The 24,564-nt window shown below is 28.3% G+C and overlaps 1 protein-coding gene across 1 annotated transcript; it reads left to right on the top strand.

Moving 5' to 3' along the window:
- Positions 1-959: 959 nt before the first annotated feature.
- LOC145834677 (uncharacterized) lies at positions 960-12,768 on the top strand. The gene is made up of 11 exons (XM_082942170.1): positions 960-997; positions 3,556-3,708; positions 5,961-6,099; positions 6,297-6,463; positions 6,660-6,831; positions 7,625-8,070; positions 8,265-8,381; positions 9,905-10,078; positions 11,680-11,845; positions 12,004-12,183; positions 12,256-12,768. Exons 1-11 carry the CDS (start codon positions 962-964, stop codon positions 12,423-12,425), a joined length of 1,920 nt encoding a protein of 639 aa, XP_082798296.1. The 5' UTR covers positions 960-961; the 3' UTR covers positions 12,426-12,768.
- The last annotated feature ends 11,796 nt before the right edge of the window (positions 12,769-24,564 follow it).

Genomic DNA, 24,564 nt, shown 5'->3' with positions numbered 1-24,564 from the left:
TTACGTCATAAACCTAACTTTGAAATTTTGAGCTTTAAGTTTAAACAGTCAACTTATAGCATTATCAATTGCAAATGTTGTGTTTAGTATTCTATTTGTTTTTTCTGGCAACTAACTTCAATGTGAGTCATGTTTTACTATTTTAATGTATATAGCACTATAGTTTTTTTCTAGTCTATCTTATCAACAAAATTCTTAAAAGCGTAACATAAACTAAAAAAATTTTTTACTTAAGTTTAGTATATTAAAGATTTATTTTTGCTTTTAAACCATTAGTTTTTGTTTTACTTCCATTTATTTTATTCAAAAAAACTTTTTAAGACCTATTTACAACAACTGAGGATCTCCTATATGCAAGTATAGGAGTGAAACATTGTTTTGTTTGTAATAAACTGTTAAAATAAATATTGGATATAAATCTCCTTAAAGACATTTAAGTCGGGAACTTTAAATTGTTTGATTTAAAACAAGTTACATTATTATTAAAAATAGACCCAAAAATGTGTACTTTTAAAAACCTGGAAAAAATTTAGAAAACCTGTAAAAAATTATAAAAAAAATTGAGTGGCAACCCTGCTTACTTTTATAATTATGAATTTTTTAAGTTTATAAAGAGATAGGTCAAATACTTTCTAGTTCTGTCAATTGAGCTCTAAGATTTAGACTCAGTAGATTTGATTGAAAGCCGAATAGTAAATTTTTTTTAGTATTAATTGAACTACAGAGTATTTGAATTAGTATTTTGTTTTGTTTAAAAAAAAATATTTTGTTATTTGTTAAAAATATGTGTTGTTAATTTAACTAAATTTTTTATATACTAGTATTTCAAATAAAATTTTCAACCTTATATTATTATACAAATCTAACAACGCCCTTTCTTAAAAGTGTAACTAAAAAAAATTTAAGGTAATTTTTATATTAAGTTTTAACAAATTTCTAACAAACTTTTACAGTCATTAAAATGGAAGGTGACGCTGAATGTGAAATAGAAATGCCAGTAAGTTTATATTAAACTTATATGGTAGTGTGTTATGTAAAAATAGTAAGTAGAATTCGATAAAAATTTACTTTTAATGACTAAATATTTTACCAACAACTTTTAAATACAATTGAAAATTATTTAAAGTTGTATAGTTTGTTTTTAATTGTAGATTATATATCTAGTACAAAATATAAATAACCTAAAATAGATTTTTATAAGTTAATTAACTTTTTAATTGTCATAGATGCAAGTACAAGTGTTTATCAAAATATTTATATTTTAATTATACATATTTCCTGAAAAAGCTTTTTAAACTTTTTTTTTTGTAAATATTTGATAAGAAGGTAAGTTTTATTTTTTAAGCTAACAAAAACCTTTTTTTTTTGCAAACTTCTGGTTTTTAAGTATTTTTAAACTTTTTGTTTTGTTTTGCTTCAGATCAATTATAACTTAAGTAAACTTATATGATGTTAACCGTTGCTAATTGCTTTTGTCTTTTATCAATATCTTGATTACTTTATGATTACTTGATTACCTGGTTACTATATAAGTTTGTAAAATCTTATTACTTGTTAGCTTTGTACTCTACTGATGAGAATTGCTCGAAATATAATTAGTTTTTTTGAAATTGTGTGTCTTTTGTAACTTATTGTATAATTACTGGTCACTTATGTTCTAATATTTTAAGTATGGGTAAATGGATTAATACTATTCAATTTTGAAATGTGATTGAAGACATACCAAATTGTTAACGATAATATTTAACACCTGAAATGATATATAATGTAAAGTTAGTATTTTAAATTTCATAATAATAGCAATTTGCACAGTACAATTCTTTATTAAATGGACATATGTTTCTCTGTGTTAATTCACAGTTCCATGCACTTATCAAGATCCAAAAAGTAACTGAACCTAAAAATATAAAAATTACTGTGCAGATTGTTTTAGTTATACATTCTAGCGAACATGCTTTGATAGGATTTTTATCAAAAAATGATTAGCTTGAAATTTTAGTATTTATATTAGTTTTTGAAACATTACACACAATTTGTTAGTATAAAGTTTATTCTGTTGTAGCTAAATATATTAATAAATTGATTTTTTTTCACAATATTTTAAGGAAGTAAGTTTTATGTAATAAAGAACATTTTTGACATTAGTACTATTATTTATATTTCAATGGGCAGCCCATTGGCCCCAATCCTAGCCAATTGGTTTGTAGCATCAAAAGAAAATTACCAATTACAAACAAATTCAAAAACAAAACCTCTATTCTACACAAGATATGTAGATGATATATTCGTAGTCACACATAACAAAATGAATTAACAAACTTCTATCATGAAATTAATACTCTACACCCAAACTTAGAATTCACCTTAGAAAGATCAGTTGACGGAAAACTACCGTTTCTTGACATTGAAGTAAAACAAGTATCAAACCAACTACACACAAATGTGTACAGAAAAGCAACAGACACAGGTCTAATAATGCAATAGACTAGTATTTGTCCAAAATCTTGAGAACTCAGTTTAATCAACTTTTATCTAAACAGAGTGCTAAATATATACCTGTTTTCAAAGATGAACTTACAAAAATTAAAAACTTTTTGCTTAAGAATCAGTATCCAAAAAACCTTATAGAGTCCAAAATGAACAAATTCTTTGATGCTCACAAAATCGACAACTTAACATTTAAACAAAATAAAAATATTAACACAAAAAAAAAAAAACAGAAACCAAAAACTGCTCTTATTTCATAACAGTTTACATAGGTAGTTGTTCAATAAGATTCCAAAAACTAATAGCATCCACATTTCAAAAGCACAACATTAATATTAAACCCGCTTACACCAGCAAAAAAAATTCTGACTACTTAAGCAACAAAAGTAAATGCTTAGAAGTACTTGATGCAAATGTTATTTATAAATACACCTGCTCTGCAGATCAGAGCATCTCTTACATTGGAGAAACATCACGGCAAATATTCCAACAAATTACAGACCACTGCGGAACATATAAAAACAGCGCAATATTTGAACATCTTTTTAATTGCACACCCTGTCAAAACTCTGACATAGTTCAAAAGATAAGTTTTGAAACGATGTAAACAAAGCAAACTCTACAGCCTGGAATCAATATTGATTGAGGAAGAGAGACCTAATTTAAATACTCAAATAGCATTAAATGGAAAAGCAAAATTATTAACAATTTATTGATAAACATACCTTTACTTTAGTTTTACTTGCTAAACCTCTAAGTTTTGTATTTATTTTAATTTATTCATATATCATAATTTAAAGTTATTTTTTGAACTGTTCACTAACCAATTTTTTTCAAATTTCATTTAACATTTATCACTTGAAAATGTAACTTGTATAGTTTCGAAAAGCTTTGTGAAATAAAATATAAAACAAAATGAGTAATCTGTTAATAATAAGTTGCAAATGGTATATAAAATTTTTGACATCATGTTTTATTACACTTTAGCTCAATGTTTTACTTTTAAATTAAGTTTAGTTTTAATATTTCTTTACTTGTTAAATGATTATAATAGTGAAATTGTTTCAGGTATATAAGGGGTTTGAAGAAGTTGTTAAAACAGAAAGTAACATTAAAAAGTCAGAAGTTGATAAACCATTTTTATGTCACATTTGTACAAAAAGGTATCAGTACAAAAAGTCTTTAAATTTTCATCTGAAAAAATATCATGGAATTCAACCCGTTAGTAATTGAACTCTTATGTAGAAAATATCCACAAATACTTTTTATTCAAGTATAAAAATTTTCAAAACATACTTTTTAACTACTATTGTGTATAACTAAGATATATAATATAATGATAACATATATGAAAGCTTGATAATAGGTACGCAATAATGAGGTAAATTTAAAATGTGAAATAAATACTCTTAAGATAAGAATTGGTAAAATTAAGTAAACAAGACTTATTAAAGCATAAGTAAATAAATAGGAACTTAAGATGATAAAATATTACAATAAAATATGTAAATACAATTTTCAAATTTATATAAACGTAAATATAACTAAAAAAAAACGCCTATGAAAACGTAATAGTAAAGTATGATTATCGGAATTTAGTTAATGTACTTATTTAAAAGGAATAAAGCTATAGTATTGAATACTTAAAATTTCAACACTATCACAATAAAAAAAAACTTATGCAATCAAAAAACATTTAAAAACTAAACTAAATAAAATTTTTAAGTAAATTTCAATTAAAGATAAAAAAGTAACAATTTATACAAGTTAGTATTGTAAATAGGCTTTTTTTACACTACTTTGGCTCATAGGTTTTTATAAAAAGGGATTCCAATACACTTAAGTAATATATGTAACGTCTTTTAGTTAAAACTGTAAGTTTGTTATCATTATAATGTTTTGAAGCATCCTGGAAAGTTTAGTAATGATCTTCAATTGCCAAAGGTTCTCTAAAGTAAGGAGAATAAGAAATAAATAAAAACAAATTAATTTTTCAAAATATAGATTTAAGTGTTTGCTAACAAAAGATCCTAGTGAAACAAGTTCACTGGAATATAAATAAAAACAAATTGTACAGTGATCTTCCTTTACTGTACCAACATATGTTTTTGTGTGTTAACAAATCAAAACACTTCAACTGGGTTCTGTAAAAAATAAATACTGTAATTAAAGAATAGAAGCTAAAGTAGGTGTATACATGTGTTCATTAAATAAAATATTTTCTTTATATTTTTAGAGGTTAATAGTTAATAAAGATTTTAAGTTAATAGTTTTTATAAAAACAAATTCAGGGTTCGTGCGCGTCAGGCTAAGTTAGTCTAAATCAGTTTTTTATTTAAAAATTTGAGAATCTCAGTTTTTCTCAGTTTAAAAGCTTAAAAAGTTTTGATAAAAAAAATTGAGAAATCTCTTTAAGATCAAATTGAGATGTGAATTTGTTTCTAAATAAAGATTTAGTTTTTAAAGATAAAATCAGTCAGTATTTGTAAAAATAAATGCTTAAAACCTTTTGTTGAATCTCTCAAAAATTTTTAAGAATCTTTGTTATTTTGTTTTGAGTACATTGTATACGTCATAATTCTGAAAATTCATAAAAAAATACAGTTTAAACATTACAGTTTAGTTCGATAACTTAGCTATTTGTTTGAATTTTAATACTTATTTTATTAATACACGACAATGCACGTCGTTTTATTATAAATCTTCTGGTTATAATAATTTTATAGTGCTTAATTAAGTTGAACAATTGTGTTTAGTAATATGTATTAAAGTTTTACACTAGTATTAGATTAGATATAACACTTATTTTAAAACTTATCACTGAATTTGTTATATAAGGGGCATAAGGGGGGGAGGGGTCAATCACCTTTTTCACAATTTAGTCTTATTTTATTGAGTTGTAACTAAGCTATGAGTTGCTTTTTGCATATTTTTAAAGCTCAAAATATTTTTGAGTTAAAGCTGATTGAAGTCAGAGACTACAATAGTACTAATCAAGACCCCCCAATACCTAAAATGACTTCTAAATGGGATTTTCCTTACTTTGAAAAAATGTCAGGCTAAATTGGTCTCAGTCAGGCTAAATGAAAAAAATTTCGCGCACGAACCCTGCTTACAGCTGATATAGTTTTTTTTTTATTTACACTTTTTTTTGTTATCAAACACGAATGTTTTTTTATTTAAATCCTTTTCAATTTTTTTTTGTGTGTTATAATGTTTATCTCCAAAATAACTTGACACCTATCCAAATATCTTTAAACATGCTTACATTTTTTTTATTACTAAATTTTACAGTAATTTCACATAAAATATGTAAAGGAATATTTCCAAGTTTTTTACAACATGTTTTATTTTTAAGTGCAAAATTAATTTTAAACTGTTTTGTATTTAAAGTTGTTTTAACTTAACAAAAAAAAGGTTTTAATTGTATTAACCCTTGTCTGTTTTTAATATAGCTTTTATTTAAAATGCAGGTAACTCCCAAAAATATCAAGTGTTTAGAATTTGGTTGTGATGCTGAGTTTAGTCTGATGGAAGAGCTTTTAAATCATTTATCGTCAGTACATGAAATTTTTATTGAAACTTCTTTTTTTTATTTCGAATCATGGATAGGTACTTAAACTAGAAAAACTTATTTTTATTTTAAACGTTAACTTCAGACTACTTTGTTTCTAATTTTGTATTTTAAATCAGACTTTCAACTATGCAAATTCGCTAGTATTATAGCTACTTAAAAAGATTGTAAACATCACCTCTAAAAACCTCGAGATATATAGGCAATCCTTTCTAAACAAAATTACAATATGCAGAGTTCAATGCATGGAAAGAAGAAGTTGAAAAGTGTACATGTACTAGGTTCGTATTTAAAAGTGACTGGAGAAAAAAAGATGGAAGCTTACACAAAATATTTAACTGTAACCGAAGTGGCAGTTACAAACCACTACCTGGAGACAAGAGAAAAAGAAAAATTAAAGCTGTAAGTTATCTTGTTATCTTTTATGTAAAATATTGAGGAAAAACTTAAATAATTTACTTATATAAATCGAAAGTATAAACACATGTACTTACCAAATTACATTTCATATATTTTACAAGTAAAGTTATAAAATACTTCTGAAGTAATGTTATAATTTTTATGTGATTAAAGAAAGTACATTACTTGTATGCAATAGGTTGGATACAGAAAGATAGGACAGTGCTGTCCAGCTAGGTTAGCTGCTACAGAGGAAAAATTAACTGATGGAACAACGAGAATTCGCGTGGATGCTATACTAGACCATTATGGACATGACGAAGAATTAAGTCACATTTCGTTTTCCAAAGGAGAAAAGTCATTGCTATATGGTTCATGCTTGTTTTTCATAATTTTAAGCCTCGTGGTTACTTATTTTACTTATTTATTACTAAGTACAGTGCATTTTTGTGTTAAATTAATTAGTTTATAAGGTTAGTTGAAAAAAAGGAATAAAATCATACTTAAAAAATTTTTAAAGTTATTTGAATAGTTATATTTTTATACTTACTTTTATCGTCAGAGTATAGCTTTCAATGTCAAAATGTAATTATTGAAAAAGTTTTGGGTTTTTAATTCTTTATACTTACCAACTTGGTATTTTAATGGAACAAGAAAGCTACTTGTTAGTAATAAAAGCAATTAATTTGTTTAAAAAAAATCTGAAAAGAATTTTTTGTTTCAATGCTTAATCCTAAAGCAGGTTCTTGTTTAAAGCTTCCATTCGTAGTACAACACATTGTATTTAAAAACTTAACGGGTTGGCATTGGTACACCTTAAGTTTAAAATGTTTTCTTTAGTAAAATCTGTTTAAAAATTATTTCTACTTGTTTTTGAAGCATTATTAATCCAAAAGCATTAGAGAAATTAATTTAGTTATTAGTTTAATACTGAACACAGTGCACTTTTTCTGTTAAATCAAACATTAAGTTAAAAAAAAGTATATATAACTATGCTAAAAGATGTTAAGGTCATTTTGATTATTTTATTTATTATACCTACTTTTAACTTCGGAGTATAATTTTCGATTCGAAAATTGAAAAATTGTTAGATTTTACTCTTCATATAAATATTTTCTGGTAACGTTCTAAATATATTATTTGTAACTTATTACATATTCCAAGGTAAAATTTTGTCTGGAAGTACAAAACAAAAAATATTGCAAGATATTCGATCAGATCCAGTTAGTATGGACCAGCAAAAGCTATTGTTGACCAAACGGAAAGATCTGCATAACATTCAGTCGGCTATTAACAAAAGAGCCGTGGCTACTGATTTTGACTACCCAACAAAAAAACGCAAAACTAACTATAGATTAAATAACGCCAATAACTTAAGAGACCATAATTTTCATAACAAGAACAACGTTACTGTTTGCTTGCCTATCAATCGAAGTGTTTTGATTAAAAGATCCCAAGCTTTAGGCGAAGATATTCAAAGCTCAGTTGTTGGTAACGAGCTAGGAAGTCTTGAAGTAATCGCAGAGCCGCCAGAAAGTTCAATCAAACAAAGCAGAGTCAGTGTTCCGTGTCACACACAACCGCTACCTCTTGAGCTCATTGTTGAATCGGTTGGTTGAATCAGTTTTATTTATAAATTGTACTAAATTAATTGTAGAGTAAACATTATCATAAGAATACTAAATCCAAACAATATTATTTTTGTAAAACAACAAAATCAACTATTAGAAACATCCAGTTGTTCCTTACTTGAATTTAATTTAATATTAATGTGTAACTTATGACATTATTAAATTAACACCAGAATAGCAAGCAACCGGAGGAAGAAGTTGAGATATACCTGCAAGATGAAAAGCTGCAAATAGTAGAAGTTGTTCAAGATTGCAACCCTCCTCCTTCGTACAACAAACTTTTGAAAGAGGTTATTTTTTCTCTGACTTATGTTATTTGATACTATACTGGTATCTTATTTTTCAGGCTAAAACTAGTTGTATAAATTGAAAAATCTATATTCAAAATTGATTATATTAAGTAAGGTGAAAATACAATTTATGATTGTCTATAAGGTAGTATTTTTATTATTGCAATTAAAACCTACTGCCTTACTAGTTCTAAATCAATAATTTAAAAAAAAATGTATGGAAGAGTTCCAAAGTTATATATATATATATATATAAAAGTTTATTTCAAGATGTATAACTCAAAGGACTCGAGTTTCGTGCCTATGCACTCATCAGCTTCAAAACAAGTTTAAAATCATATATATATGTTATTATCATTAACTATTAAGTTTTATTGATTTGTCTCTTACAAATTACTTTGTTTAAAAAAGAACTTTTTTGTTTTGTTTATTTTATAATTTATTCTTATATTAAAAGAGTATATCTTATTAAGACTATTGATATAATCAAAGCGGCATTTATTTATTGTTTCTTTGTTTTAGTATGTGTAGATTGCAAATACTTTACTGAATAAAAACAGGACATTTAGATTTAATGTTTTGGCGTTTGACTAATATATTTTACTTAGTAAATAAACTGAAACCCTGGTTTTGATACCATTGAAACTATTAAACCAGTAGTTACTGAAGATAACTGCAAAAGTCAAATTACTACATATACTTTTAATGTTTAACCACAAAGCTACCGTTTGTAAATGTGATTAATGACGTTAGGTTGTCTAATTGCAGTGTAAATTATAACACATATTCAACTAAATTATAAAACATTGTCAACTTGCGAGCACGATCGTTGTTAAAAATATCAAAGGAAATTGGCGAGAGTCATCAGAGCGAAATGACGTAGTTGGTCATAATAGCAAATGATAGCTTCGTGGTAACTCTTAAAACTGTTTGTAGGCAAATCTTTTTGTGATAAGACTGACTTACAAGTTTCCATGAAAAAGAAGCAAAGTTTTTAGTCTACCAAAAGCTTGTGATCTAGTAATCATTGTGGTATGATGAAATTTTGTTTTATCAATTATCATACTGCACTGGCTCTGATGACTTTTGCAAATTTTTTTAAATGTATTACTGAGAGTAAGCATAAATAAATATCTTGTTGTTGGTTTCTTACTTGGAGTACAAAATTCTTTTAAGATCTGATTCCATAACACTAGTTTCTTTACTTTAAGTAACTGTTTATATTTACTAAGTTAATTTTTTTTTGTTTCATATGCAGGGAGTATAAGTTTACAGTAAACATTTTTTTCTGAACTGTTTTAGATAACACAAAACTAACGAGTGAAAACTAAATTAACAAAGTTTCTACGTTTGTTTTTTTTTTGATGTTGCATTGCCTTACAATTTAAAATTTATTACAAGAATACTGACATATAGATATTCCGAACAAAATAGTCTCTTAACTTTTTATATAAAAATGAGTATATAAGTTTATTAAATTATTGTTTAAAATTTTTTCCTAAATAGTTAATTTTAAATACAAGGTTGCGCAAATGTGTGTTTCGTTGCAAGGATGTTTATTGACGAGAGATGTTCACTATACTGAATTGGTAGAAATTAGTAAGAAGTTGAAGCTTCTAGTAGCAAGTTGCAACTCCCATTCACTCCGAAAGAACGGCTACCCTGTCAAAATACTTTCCGCCGTCACTGCACAAAAAGTTAATTATTTTCTTATTCTTTTAAGTTTCTTGTTTATACATGGTTGCCGTTTGGTTAGTAGGGTCATAGTTTTTTTTTTCTAGAAAATTATAAGTAAAGTTCGAATAATTTAGGTGGTTGATGAAATGGTTAGTGATTTTTCTAGACAGTGTTTTTCAATCAGTGTAAAATGTTTGTCTATGTGTAGAGAACTACTTATGTTTAATATGGCTATTTGGTCATTTATGTAATTTTAATTATTGGTATTAGTTTTTTTTTTTTGCTCGGAAACTTAATAAAATGGGTAGGTGTCAAATTTGCACGAGCGGACTAAATTGCATGAGGGGATTAAATTGCACGAAGGGTTACTTTTGCACGAAGACACTTTTGCACGAGCAGACAATTTTGCACGAGTTGAATTTTTTCTTTAGATATTTTTTAATTTATTTTTTCTATTTTACTATTACTTTCACCCCTAACCCTTACCCTCGGTCAGTAAATTTTTTACAAAAATTAACTTTGGCTTTTATATGAAATATTTAAATACAAACTACGAGCCAGTTTTTATAGAATTAAAAAGTATCATTTAACTTTTGAGATATTTAATTTTTTGTAAAAAGTTTCCTATACAAATGTATGGACCGCACATTTTTTGGGGTCAATTTTCTTGGAAATTATTAGATTCAATAAAAATCTATCTCCTCTTTCATTTTTCAAGCAATCTTCTTCAAATTTTCAGGAAATGTTTCTTATACTGAAAGGAAAAAACGTTACTTATGAGATTTAGTAGTTTGAAAAAATAAAAATTTTATCACAAAAATTAAAAAAAGAAGTGTTTTTATTTCAAAAAAAATTTTTTTTTTTTTTTAAGTTCCGATTAAAAGTGTTTTTGTTATTGTATAAAGATTAGACTGTGAAAGTTTGAAGAAGATTGCTTGAAAAATTTAGGAGGAGATAGATTATAAATAAAATAGTCTTTTTTCGCTGTATTAGTTTTCTCTTCCCATAGGGAACCTATTATGCGGCCGACTTTGACTGACCATATCTCAAAAATTAATTCAAGTTTTTTAAAACGATAAAAAGCATCTTGAAGCTAAAAAAAAACTCTATAAAATAAGATCAACTTGTAAAAAACATGGCTTACCCCCCCCCCCCCCCTATGGCCTTAACTAGTTAATTACTCGCTGCCTTACTAGATAACGTCCGCTGATAACTTCCCTAGAAGGATGATACTTTGCAGTTTAGGAAACCCTGCTTTTAACAATAAACCTCTAAAAAAGTTACTAATTACCAGCATCAACCATGTTTTTACTTTTATTCATCTTACTTATTTTAACTTTATTATTTATATTTTGATCATATATGTTTGTGTACTAACGAACTATCCACATTAAAAATTGCTGTTCAAATGTGTTTTTGACCAAGCTAGCACAATTTTAAGTCCATCAATATAATATATTTAATTAATTATTGTTTTAAAAACACTTATATAAAATAATTATAAAGTATTTTAGTTTAATTATACTCTTTTTATTTTTGAATAAACATTCTTACTGGTCTTTATTTTTTATACTTCGTCAGAAATCGGATACTGTTTTCAAATATAAATATTCATTTGTAGGATCAAGAAGTCAATAGTCAAACGAGCCATCAGCAAGTTTACTCGGACATATCAGCTCATGATGATTATAACGTCAGAGATGTGACAATAACTAGCGATGACGTCATAGTTGACGACATTGACTATTACCAAGGAGAAGAACAAAGTGTTCACGATAAACGAATTGGTTTATTTTTATTTAACTAGTTTTAATATCAATATATTTTTAACGTTTTTATTATTATTGCTTTAGTAATCATGACTGAAAGTAAATAATAAAGGTTATAGAAATGGAACTCCTATCATTAAAATATATTAAGTTCATCTTTCAACAAAACTTTACAGAGTTCATACTTAAATACTGCACTCCAGCAGCTCTCCAAAAGTACAACAAGGGAATTTTGCTCAGCAAACACGACCTTCGGCTGCCGGCCAATCCGCAACACATCGACGTTTTGAACGAAAATTTTGATAAACTGCTGAAGGCTTTTGACGGAGAGGGACAAGACTCTCTTTTTCATTACGGTTAGTTAAAATTACTTTTTATATATAAATAAAATTAAAAGAGCTGATTCATTTTTTGTTACTCACTTCCAGCGTCGCACTCGAGGGAGTTGTGGAAATGTGCGGTTTGTGGGGAGGTGCGCAAGGAGGAACTGACGTTGTGCCGCCACTGCCTCCGAAGCTTCCACCCCACCTGCACCCTCCATCCCGCCAACTTTCACAAGCACCTGCTGTGCGACGAGTGCTTCGTTTCGTCATCGTGACGTCACAAAACATTTTTTATGGCACCTACAAAGTCTACAAATACTGTGAAGAAATTAATTGATAGCTTGGAAAAAAAAAACATATAGTTTGCTGCTCTTTTGTAGTTGTCTTTTTTTTTTTGGGTTTCAAGTCCATATGAGTTTTTTAATTTTTGTTTGCTTAGCAAAAAATTTTTTTATTTTCAATGTACAATTACAATGTAGAATTTAAAATAGTTTCGTATTTTTTTAAATTTGAAAGTCATACAACAGTTTTTATATATTTTTGTTATTAATTGCTTTTTTATAACCACTGATTTATTTTTCAATGATGTTTTAAACATCTTATTTTTTATACAACTAACTTTACTGCGTTTATTTATGATTTTAAGCTTTGTTTTAAAAAATATTTTAGTTGGTTACCTCTTACAAAACTATAATTATAAGTTTTCTAAAGTTTATATATACTTTTAAGAGCTAAAATTAACCATTTTGTGCGGATGTGTTAGTTATATGGTTAAATTGAGTTCATACTTATTGTTTACGAAATTATGTTTATTTTGGAAATTATTTGTATAATTTGATTATATGTAAAACCATAAATATTAAAACAAACCATGTTTGTACAAGTTTACTTTTTTGGAAATGTAAAATTTACATCAAATAACATTTTGAATTAAAAAATTTATGTTTATTTTGAATTTTATTAACATTAGAAGCATTAGTTAAATACTTACCGTTAAGATTTCCTGTTGGTCTTCCCAAAATACCGGATAAAAATGAACAATAAGAAATTAAATATGGCTTTGCCTTGTTTTGAATAATTTTTTGGTAGTATTTACTATTATTTAAGAAAGTTATATGTAATGTGCGACAATATACAAACTAAGCATATAATTTAAAAAAAAACAGTGTTCTTAACTTAAACAAACTAAAAGATATGGCATACAAGATTTTTCTTTTGAAAATAACTTAGTTCTGCTAAATTAATTAAGAATCTGTATAAAAATAAATACAATGATATCAATAATAGACTATCAAATTAAAGAAGAAATTAAAAAAGTAGCATAAACCATTGGTTCTTAAACTTTGATAAATCTGTAAACAGTAAATTAAGAATTAAAAAAAAATTGTTGAACATCAACTATTACGTGAATAGGTTTATTCTACTAAAATAATTTACTATGGTACATTTGTGACTACCTAAGTTTTACAAACTTTTGGATACAAAAAAATGTTTTTGAAAAATATATGCTTTCGAATACAATATTTTTTAGTTTCGAAGATATATGTTTAACAAAGTTTTCATGTAGCATATTTTCTTAAAATTTAAATATGTTTATATTTAAACTTCCAAGATCTTTAAGTGATGTATTATGATAAATTTTACTTATTTTTTAGTGAATCTAACTAGATGAAAAAAAGTACTAAACTAAATCTTTAGGCTTTGATAAGTATATGGAGTAGGCGGACCGGAAATTTTTGGCCTACTGTGTACTGTTAACCTTAAAATATTTTGTGTTAATCAACTAAGTTCAACGTTTCCAAAACAAATATTTCGAAATGTGCCTTTATTTTTAGTACCAAAAATGCTTATTAATACTTTGAAGTTTTTAAAGCTGTTTAGTACAGCTTATAAATACTATGCGTCCCGCTAAGAATTTAACTTAAAAAAGCCAACCCTCAAATGATTTTTTTGTAAATTTTCCTGCCTACTTGAAAAGGTTTAAACATGGTTGCCACTTTACCTGGAATTCGACAATTTAGGCAAAAATAACCTGGAATTTGAGAAATTTTGATCAAAAAACCTAGAATTTTTAAAAATTTTAACATTTTCCTTAGTAAAATTTCGATTTAACACAAAAAATCTATTATATAAATAAGATTTTTTTGTCATCATCATAAAAAATTTTATAACACATTTAAAGTAACTTTACAGTATCTTTTCAATGCTTTTATACTATTTAACACAGTTTCTTATATAGAAATTAACTTAAAACTAAAAATAGACCCAAAAATGTGTACTTTTAAAAACCTGAAAGAAATTTGGAAAACCTGGAAAAGATTTTGAAAAAACGAACGGCAACCCTGTTTAAAGAAGTTAATGTCAGATGGTAACAAGATAAAGTTATGTTTCACCTTTCTCACTGTATAGCTGGTTATTTGTGGGGATTTTCTAGGTGATGGATTACTAAAATTATTTAAATTTAATGATGTACTGTGAATAAATACTAAGTTGTCTTTATAATGAAAGTACAAATTATAACTTTTCGATAAGGTATTTAAAAAATTAAATGAGTGGTTTTGTCTTTTTATCGATCTTCAACGTTAAATAGTTGTGAGATAGAAAATACTAAAGTTTTTGTATCTTTTTAAGTATAACTATAGCCTAATACAACACATGAAAAAATTTAACTATCAAAAATTATATTAATAAAATTGAAAAAACATGTTTAAATTATTATTCATAACTCTGGATGAGATGTTTGTGTTATAACTAGTGAAAATGCATTTAATATTAACAAAGCAAAGTCTAAATTACTAGAAATAACAGAGATTTGTTTGTGTTTAATGGGTAACGATAACAAAAAGTATGTTAGTTCACTTTGTTTTAAAATACGTTTAAAAATTAAATGACTGAAAACAGTATATTTTTACGAAATATTACTTACACTTAATTTCAACCTGTCCTAAGTTGCTACAATGGCTTTGTTGAAACATAAATTTAAATACGAATAGTGATATATTTTTATTTAAATCATCGTTCATCAACTTAACCTCAATATTTCATATTTTTACACTATTTTTAAAAGGTTAACTTGTTTCTTTCAATAAGATTATTCCAAATATATATATAATTTTTTTAAAGTACTCTAAACAAAACTTTATGTCAGATGATTATTGTAAATTGTCTTTACTTTTGGTGCATTTAGTTTTAACAATAACTTTTCAAGTTCTATAGTCTTAACCATACTTTTTTTTTCGTTTAATTTTCTTAGTAATATTACATAAGCTTAAAACTCACTTAGTTTATGAGAATAATGTAAAGGTCGTATAATAAATGTGAGGCATCTAATAAAGTGAATGAAAATAATTTAATTTTTTTAACAATGTGAATTGCTCTCCCTCAGAATATTAACTTAGATATTAAACAAACATTCACTGAAGTTTTTCCAGTTAAACTGAGCAAAATATTCCGGTTAATAAAGTGATATAATGCTTAAACAAATTGAATGTTTTAGTATACTTTTTTTTGTAAAGGCTTTGAGTTTAACTACTCAATTTAAAAACTTCTTTTACGGATGATTATTTTTACAAAATGAGTTATGAAGTATTAATAATCTTTTGATTAAAGTTTTCGATATTCGTAGCTATACTGTGTAAACATAAATAAAAAATATCAAAAAGTAAACTTCGAATTATTATTAAACTTAAAAACAAAACCACGATTTTCAGAGGTGCAAGTATTTAATAAGAAAAAAATCCTGTTAATGTGGTCTTGTTTGGTCATTTTAACTTAGATTTATGAAATTTTGTACAAATTAAACTTAATGAATTCAGATCCTGAGTTGCCTATAAGTAGGTTAGTTTGTTTTACAAAAAAATAATAAAAGTTTAGGCACCTTATTTGTTTGGGGGAAACTTGTGTTAAAGTTTTTGCTTTACAGTTAAGCACTTGATATTTTTATATAACACCTTTTTAATTTCTGTAAACTTCTTCAACTTTTTTAAAGTTTAAGTTTATAAAACACGATAAAAAGTTGACGCCCAAAAACTTTGGTCAAAGGACCGGATGTATACAAAGACCTTTTGGTCATCGAGCTACACACCCCTTATTTTGCTTTATTTATCTTTAGTCCTTATCTTTCGCACGTTGCTTGTGGTTGGTCTGATGGACCAGGTTGGCTACGGCGCGAAGAGTGTGGGTCAACACCCCTTTTATTGATTCCTCTGTCAATGTTTCGCTGGCTACAGCGAGTTTCGGGGTTGTTGACCTTGTCTAAGGTATGATGTATGTCCTCTTTAGAGAACATACTATCCTTTTTGGTGGGCTTGGCTCTATTACTCATTATGCTATACCCACTATATACTATATAATAGTTAGGTATGGCCCACTAGTTATTTAATTAAATTTAGATATTTTAGATATTTAGATATTTTAGATATTTTAGATATTTAGATTAATCAAATTTGGTTTGTAAATTTCAGAGATTATTAAGAGCACCAAAAAGCAGCTTGCTTCTTAACTAATTATCCACAACAAAGCTTATTTATTCAATTTTGTATAACCAATTTACAGATAATTTCAATATAATGATCTATTAACACCAAAGTTTAGTTATTTAAATTTATGCAAAATCAAAAGTACAATTAACTACAATTTTATTTTATCAACAGCAGAGTTTATTCAAATTTATGCAAACCACAGTAAAATTAACTTCAATTTAACTAATTTAGAAATTTCAATTTAAGAGACGGAACTAGAAAATAATAGATTAATGACAATACTCACAATTTAGCACCAGGAAGTTCAGCTTGAGCTTTTTGCAAATCTCATTATTCCAATCTAAGGCGGCAAAGTTAACAAATTAATAAAAAAAACCCTAATTAGAGAAAACTCTTTTGCTGAATTTAATTTTAAGCCAGAGGCGTTACATTTTCCCCTCTTATTAAATATTTTTAGAATTTTAACTTGGGGTTTTTAGATAAACAATAGTTTTAAGGTGTTAAACGTTTGTTAAACTGAAAAAAACTTTAAATATAGTCAAGGTTAAAACCATTATACACTAGAGCGCTCAACTTAGAGATATATAAGCATGCAACATAAGTTTATAACTTTCTTTTTTTAATTTACATGTAATAATCAGAAATAATATTTTAAGAGATACTTATGATCATCAACTTTATGTGCTAAAAGGTACTTGCATATAACAACATTTTTGAGCTAATTCAAAATCTGGATTTAAACACTCTACTAGCTATTTTTAAAGTAAAATTAAAACTATAAGTATTTAAATGTAGTAAATGCTTAAGACACTTTTTAAGTGTGGTAAAAATGCTTTTTTTAACAAAATAAAAAAGAAATTCTAAAGAAATTGTAAAGAAAAGACTTTTTTAAAATATAAATTTACAAGTTCCTAATTACAATCATGAGTCAAAAGTTTGTTTAAAAGTCAGTGTTTACCGTTCATGATGATGGTTCCTTACTCTTACACTGGAGGTTGAGGCTCGGCCTCTTCTTACTCGCCTTCTCCTCCTCTTCTCTGGTTGCTCCAGCTGCGGCCGCTCTTCTTGTAGCGGTTCTCCCGGAACTCTGGCGGGAAGTTTGGCTCCACTGACGTCCTTCTCCGCGAATTAATCGCTGGCGACCTGGCGTTGTTCACCATCGTCATCAACGCCAACGGATTTGAGGGTCTGCTTGACATCATCAGCAGACGGGTTGGCATTGCCCCCCATGGCATTCGAAGGTGTGCTGCCATGTATGCATTTCCATAAGAATCGACATCGTCACTACAATTCTGCTGTACGTAGTGGCAGTCTGTTCCTATTAGAATGGTTCATTCTGAGGTCTCTGGGGGTGTGGCAGTTCGACTTACCCCACCAAACTAAATGAGTGAAAGTTACTGAGCCATGATTTTTACAATTTGCTTGGCAAGCTTTCCCAGTGCTAAACAGGAGACAACCAAAAAACAATGCAATATAGAAAATTTTAGATTTTTATATAAAATATCACACAGTACCTATTTTAGCTAAGATAATTACAAAAAAAAAATACATGTCTATAAGATACCAATTTTTAATGGTTGTACAAATAAATATAAAATCAAAAACCCCATAAATTTTAAAATTAAAAAAATTCTTAAAGTTAAGTCATTTAACAATAATATAAAAAATGCAAGCAGCTTCTAGGTGTTGTACAAAACAATCAGTGAAAATCAACTGTTGCTTATTTGAATAAGCCCTTAAGTAGTATTCATCTAAAAAATACCAAATATCTTTCTATGCTTGTACAAAAAAACACCAGGTCTCCTGGCTTTGACCATGGCAGGCTTGTAATTATCCAATATTATCTCGAGCTCGTAGTTGTGTTTTGGCTTTGCGTGGTAGGTTGGCTTCCTGGTAATTTCAGGGAAGTCCATTAATAGTCTTTTGCATTTTTCTTCTAACGGAGTCGTATTCTTACCACCCAGATTGATGTGGTTTACTGAAGCGACTATAGGGGTGGGCAACTCAGCAGGTGCGAACAGTCTAGCTGATTCGTTTGACCCCATCTTGCATAGTTGAGAGGTAGATGGCAGGATCGCTAGTTCGTTCTTTCTTAACAGGTCCATGCCAATAATGCCAAAGTGGCGTGATTCTTGAGTAACCCAGAACGAGTGGTTGATGGGTTCTAAATTCCCCAATTGAAGTTCGACATCCGCGCTACCAATAGGGTGGGTTGTTTTGTTACACAACCCTTGGATGGTTCTACTTTGTTTAGGAAAATATTTGTCTATACCGTTAGTCAATTCCTTCGGCAGGATTGAAATTTCGGATCCGCTGTCAACCAAAAAGATGACATTTGTGTTTGAATCCGCTACAAATAGTAGGCCCTGAGGGAGGTTCTTCAGTTTGGGTGCAGGGAATTTATTCAGTTGAAATGTCCATTTTTCTACACTTTTATCTTTGTTGTGATTGGTAGTGTCGAGAGATTTTTGTTGTGGTTCTGGCTGCGGTTGCGCTGACCGTTGGGACTGCCCGTTGTGGTGCTGGCTAAGGTAGCTCGGATCGTTGGCGCTTGTCGTGGAGGTGCTGGCTTCGGTGGCGCTGACCGTTGACGCTGGCCCTGGTGATGCTGGCTGTGTTTGCGCTGACCGTTGGGACTGCCCGTTGTGGTGCTGGCTAAGGTAGCTCGGATCGTTGGCGCTTGTCGTGGAGGTGCTGGCTTCGGCGGCGCTGACCGTTGACGCTGGCCCTGGTGATGCTGGCTGTGTTTGCGCTGACCGTTGGGACTGCCCGTTGTGGTGCTGGCTAAGGTAGCTCGGATCGTTGGCGCTTGTCGTGGAGGTGCTGGCTTCGGCGGCGCTGACCGTTGACGCTGGCCCTGGTGATGCTGGCTGTGTTTGCTCAGAACTTTGGTTCTCATCAGGTGTTTCTGCTGCACTACGTGAGGCTGTTTGCTTTATATGAAAAGTCATCTTCGGTTTGTTTGAAGGTGTGGACACTTCATTTCCTGGATGACTTATAGTGCAGTTTGAGGCATTTCTGGTTGGTCTCGGTTGAGATGGGGGTTGCTGTCGTGGGGCGGTTTTATTTACAAACTGGACAGCTTGGGTGTGAGATAGTGTAGCCCCAATCACTCTCCCTCTCACTGCGGAGAGTTTGGGAGCTCGTTTTTTGCATGAGGCGGAGATATCACCTGGCTCCTTGGTAGGTCTTGAGCCTTTGAGGTGTGTGAAACCTGGTGGGGAACCTGGATTTGAGGATCCATGTATGTATTCTGTCTAACCTGAGTTGAGATGTCGTGATTTGTCCTTGTGAATGGATTTAGACTTCTCAATTCATGTAATTCTTCTTGTAATTTTCGAAATTCCTCTAGAAGTTTAGCCCTTCGAATTTGTCCCTTCAAATCTTTGACCCCCTGTACTAACTCCTCAGCACTCAGTTCTTGAGGTGGCACTTGAATAGGGGGTCTCCTGTTGTTTTGGAGGGAATAGTCCATGTTTAAGTTAGTAGGTTGGAGTTGTTGTTGGAGTGTCAAGGGTGAGGTTCTTGCTGGAGGAATGGAGCTGTTGCTAGGTGGTCCTGTCACCCTTGGTGGAGGCCCATAGTTGCTAGGTGTAGAATTTTGTTGGGGTGGGTAGCTTTGTCTTGGCAGACCACTTGGATTAGGCTGGTCTCTAGGTTGTTGATAACTGCCCATTGCTGCCTGGGGTTCTTCCTCCTTTTGGTTAATTCCTGACTGATCCCTTCCTATGTTCATGTCAATCTCGGCACTGATTTCTAAACTCTGTGTATCAATTAAAGCGTGTTCAATCACGTCGTGGTCACCATATCTTTCGCACGAAGGTTGTGGTTGCTCTGATGGACCAGGTTGGCTACGGCGCGAAGAGTGTGGGTCAACACCCCTTTTATTGATTCCTCTGTCAATGTTTCGCTGGCTACAGCGAGTTTCGGGGTTGTTGACCTTGTCTAAGGTATGATGTATGTCCTCTTTAGAGAACATACTATCCTTTTTGGTGGGCTTGGCTCTATTACTCATTATGCTATACCCACTATATACTATATAATAGTTAGGTATGGCCCACTAGTTATTTAATTAAATTTAGATATTTTAGATATTTAGATATTTTAGATATTTTAGATATTTAGATATTTAGATTAATCAAATTTGGTTTGTAAATTTCAGAGATTATTAAGAGCACCAAAAAGCAGCTTGCTTCTTAACTAATTATCCACAACAAAGCTTATTTATTCAATTTTGTATAACCAATTTACAGATAATTTCAATATAATGATCTATTAACACCAAAGTTTAGTTATTTAAATTTATGCAAAATCAAAAGTACAATTAACTACAATTTTATTTTATCAACAGCAGAGTTTATTCAAATTTATGCAAACCACAGTAAAATTAACTTCAATTTAACTAATTTAGAAATTTCAATTTAAGAGACGGAACTAGAAAATAATAGATTAATGACAATACTCACAATTTAGCACCAGGAAGTTCAGCTTGAGCTTTTTGCAAATCTCATTATTCCAATCTAAGGCGGCAAAGTTAACAAATTAATAAAAAAAACCCTAATTAGAGAAAACTCTTTTGCTGAATTTAATTTTAAGCCAGAGGCGTTACATCCTAAAATAAAGAGTTATTATTTTTTTTAACTTTTACAATTATAAAAACAAAACATATAAGAAAAAAAAACATGCTTCTAAAGAAGAACACAAGACAATATGACAATTAGTTTAGAAAAACTTAACAAGGAGAATAAATAACTTAAGACCTATGTGCTTTTAGACAACAAAATATTTTTTTTTATGTTTTAATTTAATAACTATGAATATATTACGAGCGTGAACTTGACTGGAATGGCTTTTTATTGCAGTTTTTTTTTTACTAAACTTTTAAAACCAATTATTTTCAATTGATTTAATGCTAACTTGCAACTTTTTTTCTTTATTCTAAAGAGAGTTATTTTCCTTAGCTTTTCACTATAATTTTCATCAATTTTGGGTTTTACTTTTGTAGTGGGGCCCCTTAAAAGTTTATTGTTTTTTTTTGCAGTTTTTTCTCAAAAAATATTATTTTTTTTTTTTTTAAATAAAAATACTCATTAAATTGGGTTTTAAGACGTTATTAATTTTTTTGTAAAAAAAGTAATTTGAGGGATTTCTTGATCAAATACTAAGAATATATTATTGGTCATATAGTTGAAAAATAATAATAAGTTGGAAAAAAATATAATAACGTTATAAAACTTAATTATATAAGTATGATAAAATTAAATTTATTAAAAAAAACTTTTTTTTTCTATAAAACCATGTAAAGAAAAAAACCAAAACTGTGCAAATTTGGAAATTTTCTGAATAATTTATTTAAGCATATGTTATAAAAAAATTTTGAAAGAAAAAATTAATAACGTCTTAAAACCCAATTTAATAAGTATGTCAATAATAAAAAAAAAATTTTGAAGAAAAACGTTTCAAAGTAAAAAAATGCAAAAAAACAATAACTTTTTAAAGGGGCCATACTACAAAAGTAAAACCCAAGTTCGATGAAACTTATTGTGAAAAGCTAAGCAAAAGAACGTTCTTTAGAATAAAAAAAAATCCAAGTTAGCATTAATTAAATTGAAAATAATTGGTTTTAAAGTTTGGTTAAAAAAAATCCTATTAAGTCAAGTTCACGCTTGTGAATATATTTTATACCTATAAATTCAACTAGAACTGTATACTTACGTAAACAAGTACCAAAAAATACACTAAAGTCGTTTATTATGTGTATAATAAAAATACTAATTAAGACATTTTCACTTCAATCTTTATCAGTAATTTAATTAAGAAATTGCTATTTAATATTTTGAATCTATTATATTATAGAATTTCTTAATATACCTTTACACAAAAGAATTATTAACCTTTTTAACGATTTTTTTTTTAAGTTCTAAAAGTGCTGACTAGTTTGAAGCTATAAATTTTTTGATTAGAATTTTTTTTAGAACTAGTTTATAAATTTTCTAGACAAAATCTGTTGATTTTTAGAAAACTTTAAATATTATTTATTTGAAATAAAGTAATGCAGTATAAAAACAGACACGCAATTATGTCATACTTTCACGAATGCTTTTGCATCAATAATGTTTCAAAAATATATAATAGTTTTTTTCAACAATTTAAAAAAATGTAATTATTAAAAAAAAAGTTTTAATTATTTTATCTACTTCATCCTCTAAATAATTTATTTTACTTCGTTAAACAATGATTAAAAGCCATAGTTTAGGGTTTGCTTTAAGATTTAATTTTGAAATAGAATTTTTTCTTTTATTTATTTTTATTTAGTTTATTGCCTTAATAGCTACAGCAGGTTTTAAGACTGCTTTTTTGATCTAATTTTTTATACCAGGTCGATAAGTATAAAAGTTTAACACCTTCTTAATATCAATAAAAAAGTTTTGTATAAGGTTTAAACTGGATTAAATTTAAGTAAACTAGTCATAGAATTTGATGAAAACTTACCTTAATCCAAAAGGTACAAATAACCTACCAAATTTTACACTTGTAATTTTCAGTAGTCTTTCTAAAAGTTCTTAATAGTTATTGTTTTTGCAAGTTCTATTAGTTTTAATATAGTTTATTTAAGTTTTACAGATTTTTTGTCTAATGTTTTTAAAATTCTATCTATAACTTAAAATAATTTATGTTTTATAAAAACTTATTATTATTTGAGCTTTCTTCTATAAATAAAGTAAACTAAGGCTAAGGATCAAACATAAAATACCTACTAGAAAGAATCAAAGCTATTTAGCAGTGATTACAAACAAATGATAACGTAATCAGAAAACAAATTACTTATTTTGAATAACATAAAAATAAGCTTGTTAAACACTAACAAAAATATTATGCAAAATAAGTTTCTAGCTAGTTAAAAACATTTTCTATACCTTACTTTGAAAATAAGAAATTGCTTATTTGGTTCGTAGTTATTAAAAAAATATTTACCATTTACAGTAGAAACAATTTTTAGTAACTTAGGAAAGTATATACTACTTATAAAAAATCTAAGACAGTCCTTTATTCCAAAAACTTGGCTTAGTATCCTGTTTAGTATTTAGAGCACAAAATATTTGTTCGAAAAAGTTGTTTAAGGAAGAATTAGATAACATCAAAAATATTTTTGAAGCTCTTGGTTATCCATCACATATAATCAAAAAGACAATTAACAATATAATCTCAAAATTTTAAAAAATTGTTAAATTTGGTCCTAGTAAATATCCTGTATATTTAAGACTGCCATATCTTGGTAAAGTAGCAACTGCTTTTGAAAATAATTTGAAATACACAGTAAACTCCACTTTTAATTCTGTACAATTAAGAATCAGTCATGCTACAAGAACGCCCTTAAATGGAATTTATAAAGATCACACTGCCGATCTCGAAAAAAGTAAAGTAATTTATAAATACAAATGCCACTGTGACAGTGTGTACATCGGCAGAACGTCCCAGAGATTCCATATAAGAAGAGATCAGCATGTTTTTAAAGCTCTTAGAAGTTGGATGGACACAGGTTTAAAAAAAAACATCTAACAGATCATCGGCGATTGCCGAACACTTATTAAACAGTTCAGACTGTGCAAAGAACTACAGTGATAATAATTTTTCAATTATAAGTAAAGCTCGTAATGATTATCACCTAAAAGTTTTTGAATCTTTATTTATAAAAACGTTCAAACCTAATTTGTGCAAGCAACAAAACGTTTATAATTTTAATCTTTACAAGTTGTTATAAGTCGGAATAGAATAGAATAAAACTTTAAATTTTGTTTAGTTTTATTCGAATTTTGTCGCTTGTTTTATTGTTTGTTTTCTTATTGTTGCTTATCTTAGTTAAATTACTGATCAACTATTTTCAAATATGTATTTATGAATTGTAATGTCTAATTAGTTTTTGCTCAATTAT

Source organism: Thalia democratica, chromosome 4 (genome assembly GCF_965202585.1).
Source record: "Thalia democratica chromosome 4, ktThaDemo2.hap1.1, whole genome shotgun sequence".
Taxonomy (NCBI): domain Eukaryota; kingdom Metazoa; phylum Chordata; class Thaliacea; order Salpida; family Salpidae; genus Thalia; species Thalia democratica.
Note: the sequence above shows the minus strand (reverse complement) of the source record. Positions and strands in the feature narration are given on the sequence as shown.